The sequence below is a fragment of the Ictalurus furcatus genome, chromosome 15 (genome assembly GCF_023375685.1).
Source record: "Ictalurus furcatus strain D&B chromosome 15, Billie_1.0, whole genome shotgun sequence".
In the NCBI taxonomy this organism is placed as follows: Eukaryota; Metazoa; Chordata; class Actinopteri; order Siluriformes; family Ictaluridae; genus Ictalurus; species Ictalurus furcatus.
The window spans coordinates 22,339,245-22,345,574 of NC_071269.1; the positions used below are offsets into that span (position 1 = coordinate 22,339,245).

Below are 6,330 nucleotides of genomic sequence, written 5' to 3' on the forward strand. Positions count from 1 at the left end.
AATGAAAAGGATCAATTGTCTCCAAACTGACCCAAAGTCTTCTTCTTCTTTAGAAGTTTCATAATATGTTGCATAAAATGCCAATGTTCCAATATGAACCAATGTATGTAATGGTCAAAAAAACATCTTGGCCCACCAAAACCTCACCACAATCTGAAAGAAAGGACTTTGTAAATAGGAAAATATCGGTTCCCGTCTGGTCAAAAGTCTTCTTCACCTCCGTGGAGATCATCAAGAGCACCAAATTCCTTGGTGTTCACCTGATAGAGAATCTCACCTGGTCCCTCAACACCAGCCCCATAGCCAAGAAAGTCCAGAAGCATCTCTACTTTCTGTGAAGGCTGAGTAAAGCCCATCTCCCACCTCCCATCCTCACCACATTCTACGGAGGAATTATTGAGAGCATCCTGAGCAGATGCATCACTGTCTAGTTCGGAAATTGCACCTTATCGGACCTCAAGACCCTGCAGCGGATAGCGGATAGCTGAGATGATCATTGGGGTCTCTCTTCACTCCATCATAGACATTTACACCACATGCTGAATCCACAAAGCCACCAGCATTGTGGGTGACCCCACACACCCCTCACACACACTCTTCACCGTCCTGCCATCTGGAAAAAGGTATCAAAGCGTCCGGGCCCTCACGGCCAGACTGTGTAACAGCTTCTTCCCCCAAATCATCAGACTCCTCAATACTTAGAGACTAGACTGACACACACACACACACACACACATACACACTCTGAACTGAACACCATCCCACTCCAATTGCAATATTTGCACATTCCTGCATTGACTCTATTGCATTTTTGCTGCTACTGTACTTTTAAAAATAGCCTATTTAATTTCTTGTCACTATTGTACACTTTACCTGGCTGCTACTGCAATAACTGCTATGCCCATATTTGGTATAAGCTAATCTACTGGATACTAAGTCATAGCATGTTATGTTTACATTTATACCATTTTAAAATGATATTATTACTCTTTGGCACCTATCTTTTGCTCTACCTGTTATATCGGACACTTACACACTAAAACCGTGTACTGTTCAGCGCTACACTGGCACTTACTGTGCCTGTTGTCCTGTTTTAGTAGTACTGTACTGTCTTGTGTTGTTAGCACACGTTTGCACGTGCACTTTATGTCAAAAGCACCATGGTCCTGGAGGAACGTTGTTTCATTTCAGTGTGTACTGTACCAGCTGTATTTGCTCGAAATAACTATAAAGCAACTTGAACTTGAACTTGAAAAGTGCCATATTTTCCTATAGGACTAAGTGTACAGACCAGAAGGGTTCAAACATTTTGGACCACTCATAATTTATCCAGTACAATGTCTGAAACAGGACTTTCTAAAATGGGGTAACATGGTTCCCCCAACCCTAAGTCTTGTGCATCCCTAAAAGTCCCAATCACAATACAGATCATATAAATTTCCTACATTATCTCGCCATATGTCTCCCTATATTTTCAGACCATTGATAAGGTTAAGGGTTAAAACGTCCCGAAACTCACCTCTTTACAAAAGGATAGCAGGATGAACAAAATGTTCTTTAAAGCCAGTCCAGTAAACCCTCCCATTTCACTGTGTAAAAGCCCAGCCCTGTGATCCAAAGTTTTTGTCGGTATGTAGCAGGAAACTCCACAAGAGGAAAAAGCTACAAGACAGAATGAAGCCTAAATCTCTTCTGGAAACATGGGATGAAGCGCAGAATGAGAGCAGATATCAGCGGTATGTTTGCTCAAAGAAATATCTGACTTTAGAGGAGAATGAGAGCCAAGAGAAAGCAAAGGACGAGAAGAAAGCAAAAAAGAAAAAGAGGTACAAGAAATATAAAAAGGTAATGCGCTTTTCCTATCTGCAAATGTTACAAAATTTGATCATAATAATTATTTGACATGAATTCATCTATTTTTATTTTTATTTGGTATACAGGTGTATCATTTTATACCCGATACTGTACTTCTCCAACGTAACTTCATTTACGCCTGTAATTAGACAACAGTCTGATGATCGTTAGAGCTTTCTAGCTTGGTCGATTTTGGCTTATGCTCTCAAAGATGATTTGAATGTATATTGTAGTGAACATGCAGGGTTGTCTTGGTTATTGCTTGATTATACAGAATATACAGCAGGTGGATGAAAAACCAAATGTAAATCGGTTATAGCTGCTATAATGTAAGTGATAACAGGAGCTAACGTGTTTCATCGAAGTTCCACAACATTAAATGTAAAAAAAAAAAAAAATTGCTGTGAATAAGTATGAATAAGAAAGGTAAGACTTGGGAGGTGTTGTTTTGCTTGTCATTTATTCCTTACATGTATACCACACACTTATTTTTTTTTTTTAAGTATGTTTGTTTTAGCAGTATTTATTATTAACAGAGTTATTTTTGTGTTGCAGAATGTGAGGAAGGTGCTGCATTATAGCTGGAAGTGTCTGTTGCTGGGACTTCAGAACTTCACAGTGGGATACTCCACACCCAGCATGCCCTCCGCATTCTTCCCCGAGTTCAAATGAAGCTGAGACAAGACAAGACCAACTCATTTATAAGAAGTCAGCTGGCCCAAGCAGATGATTCAGAACTCTGTCCTGGATGGCCTTGAGACTCTTGTTTCGGGATCCATTTGGAAATTTGGAGCAATCAGGAAACCAGAAAATGATATTGGTTCATTTTTAGAACTGCAACTTTCACACGATTATAAAGGCATATTTTGCAAAATAAATAAATAAATAAACAAAAGAAAGGAAACCCAGAGGACCTGCTTAAAGGTTTCCCTTAATATCTCAAGAGATTAAACGTGATTCTCATTTGTGCTTTATTTAAGTATCACTTTGTCACAAATTATACTCCTAAAATTGCTCAGAAGAAATACAATAAGACGAAAAAACATGAGACTTTTCTGAGATTAAAATTGTTCCCTGGTTAGTTTATTGAGTCAAGTGTTGGCTGAAGATCTGCACAGTATAATGATATTTGATTAAAAGGGAATTCAAATGTCTTCTCCAATCACAATTTTTAAATGCTTGATAAAACTTTATTCTGAATTTTGCATTGGTATACTGCATTAAAACCTGATCACATAAAACAATCTAATAAATAATATGGACAATAAATACAATTTTTTTTTTTAGCATAATAAAATACTTTCATGTTAATATATAAAACATACACTAACGAACGCTGCTTCTCTCCAAAGACTTATACTAGCGTATCAAAGTATACACTATTGTGCATCTTTTCATATGTATTTGGACATGGCAGATAGATCAGTTTGCTAGACATTCAGTAAAATGTTACTGAATAATAATCACTTAGTTTACTATTTTCTGATTCAACTGTCATAGTTTTTTAAAAAAGTTCTGTTTATATTCAGTAAACCCGATATATCTTCCAATCTCCAGGAATATGTATACTGTTCTGCTTGGATTTAATCAAGATTTAATGAAAAGATTTTATTTGATGAAAAATGGACTATGTCAGAGTCAGTGATGGCTTGTTGTATGGAAGTCTAGTATGGAGATTTAGCACGTAGTCAGTAGGTGTAGAAACCTGTGCATGGATTTAGAATTTTGAAACAGGAAAGTGTTAGAGCAGATCAAAACAGGATGTTCTTGCAGAGACCAGAAATGGAGGGTCAGGTTTCGTGTAGTTTGGAGACCTTTCTGAATACTGACTTGAACACACCCTTGTTGACTTCCCCTTGTTCCCCATTGTACTTTGAGTGATCAGTCACCCTATAAAGGAATCTTCTATACCCTATAAACTAAAGCGAAGTTTGGAGCAATTTACTTTTTTAATCAAGAAAAAAAAAAAAATGGTGAAAGTCTTTAAGTCTTGAAAGAATTTTTTAACCCTTTACTGCATGGTGTTGCCATATGGTAACAATGATTCATCTCCAGTTTTTTACAGGCAATAATACAAAACTTATAGTCTGGAAAATGCAGTAATTGAAATTGTATTCTGATACATTTTGTGTTATTTTTGACTACATGATACTTTCCACTATTGCACATTGTTGCCATATGGCAACAATTTACCAACTACCTCCCCATAATATTTTTTTCTCACATTTTTAAAAATATATATTTTTGTTACTTGAATTAATTCAAGTAATAAAAATCAATAAAAAACATTTTTTGATGTAAATCTAATCATTCATGCTATAGAGGGTTAAAAATACAATTATTAAAAAAAGCATTGTTCTTCATGAGCAGAACAGTGGTTTAGTGTTGATATCTCATAGCTCCAGGGTTCCTGGTTTGATCCCGAGTTAAGTTTACCGTCTGTGTGAAGTTTCTGTATATTTTCTTCCTGTGTCTGTGTGGGTTTCCTCTGGGTTTTCCAGTTTCCTTCCACCCTCTAAAAACATACTTTGAGGGTCTATTGGGGTCGACTGGTGAGTCTAAATTGCCCCTATGTGTGAATGAGTGTATGAACGTGTGTGTGCTTGGTGCCCTATGCTGGACTGGCTTTCTATCCAGGGTGTATTCCCACCTTGTGCCAAGTATTCCTGGGATAGTCTTAAGATTCACTGGCACTGTGAACAGGATAACTTAGGGCTTATTGAAGAGGAATTAATTAATCTTTACTGTTACTGGTACAGTATTATTTAACATGGCAAAAGTGCCTTAAAATTATTTCACATGTATGTTATTGTGTGCTTTTAAGTCTCTCATACTTTACAGTCCTTTTATATATTGTGGTTTTCCATGTTGGGAGTTTGAGCTATGGCATTATGAAGTATTCAAAGTGTTGGTTATTATCTTGTGCTGTGTTGTGTGGAGGATAAAAAGTATGTATCTTTTCTCTGTGTTTTGAATGAATGGAACAAAATAAATGAGTTAAATAATATTACTAAAATTCTGTGTTGTGTTCTTTGAGTTTATTTGTACTGTATTTGGATTTTTTGCACGTTGTGGTACCCCATGTTGGAATGTGAGCTACTGAAGAACGAATGCTGACTCACTGTGAGGTTTTAGAAAGCGTTGCTTATAAGCTCCTACAATCTGGAAAAGAGTGTATACGGTCATGTGAAAAAATAAGTACACCCCATGGAAAATGTTGGCTTTTTTTTTGACATATTTGGACAAGCAAACATTTGATCATCACTGAAACAGTGCCTATTAATAAAGTTCATATATACAACCCCAATTCCAAAAAAGTTGGGACACTGTGTAAAATGTCAATAAAAATAGAATGCAATGATTTGCAAATCTCAAAAACCCACATGTTATTCACAGTAGAACATAGAAAACATATCAAATGTTTAAATTGAGGAAATTTACCATTTCAAGGAAAAAATCCGGTGATTTTGAATTTGATGGCCGCAACACATCTCATTTTTGGGACAGGAGTAACAAAAGGCTGGAAAAGTAATTTCATATATAAAATTACTTCCCCCACCACACACGGTATTTGGCAGACACTCTTTTTCAGAGCGACTTACATTTATCTCATTCATACTTCTGAGCAATTGAGGGTTAAGGGGACCAATAATAGCAGCATTGGGGTTTGAACTCATGACCATCTGAGTAGTAGACCAACAACTTAACCACGGAGCTGTAACCCATGTATAAACAAAATCTCTCTATCCAGCTATAGATATATCTATCTAGCTCTCAATCTCTATCGATCTATATATATATATCTATATCTCTCTCGATAGATAGATAGATAGATAGACAGACAATAACTGGTGATTTAATGAGAATAATACAAAAAGCCTGTAGTTCTTGGGTCTCGCCTGCATGTACGCTTCCGCTCGGCAGAGGGCGATGGTGAGTCAAGCGACGCTGTTGCTGCACTGCGAGCTGCTTGAAGTCGCTGACGAAGAAGTGAAGGCAACAATATGGCGGGATGCATGAAAATGAAGGAAGAGTTTCATTCTGGAAATGTTAGAACGAGAGGCGTCGTGTTTATTGTTTTGTTTTTTATTCAACTTTTTGAGCCCACACTCGGTAAACACGTCTGTACATTTCTAGAATAGTTACTAATGGTTAGAATACACAGAATTCATTAAAAACCTGAAGGTATTACAGCTAAAGGAGGTTCCAGATATTCAGAAGCTGGCGCTCTTCTTGGGGTTTTTTTTCCCCGGTTGTTGATGTTTGTGCCGCCTTTGGTTTTGCTTTAGAATTGTTCATGTCTTTATTTAGCTAGAATTAAACGGTCAAAGTGTTTCCTGGACATGTTTGTTTCGACACAATAATTACACTGTCGGCTCTGTTTGTTTTTGTGCAGCTACACGCAGCATTATCGATATTAAAGATGGACAAGCGGTGAGATCCTTTGAAGCTGAACACTTTTGCTACATCAACCCA

At 37.0% G+C, this 6,330-nt stretch overlaps 1 protein-coding gene across 1 annotated transcript in view; it reads left to right on the plus strand.

Moving 5' to 3' along the window:
• The first annotated feature begins 5,768 nt into the window (after nucleotides 1-5,768).
• The window catches only part of nemp1 (nuclear envelope integral membrane protein 1), a 9,985-nt gene continuing 9,423 nt past the window's right edge, over nucleotides 5,769-6,330 (plus strand). The window contains exons 1-2 of the mRNA XM_053643685.1: nucleotides 5,769-5,967; nucleotides 6,251-6,330. The exon at nucleotides 6,251-6,330 is cut by the window's right edge and continues 42 nt beyond it. Of these exons, the coding sequence (XP_053499660.1) occupies nucleotides 5,859-5,967; nucleotides 6,251-6,330 (189 nt within the window). The 5' untranslated portion in view covers nucleotides 5,769-5,858. The remainder of the gene's footprint in view (nucleotides 5,968-6,250) is intronic.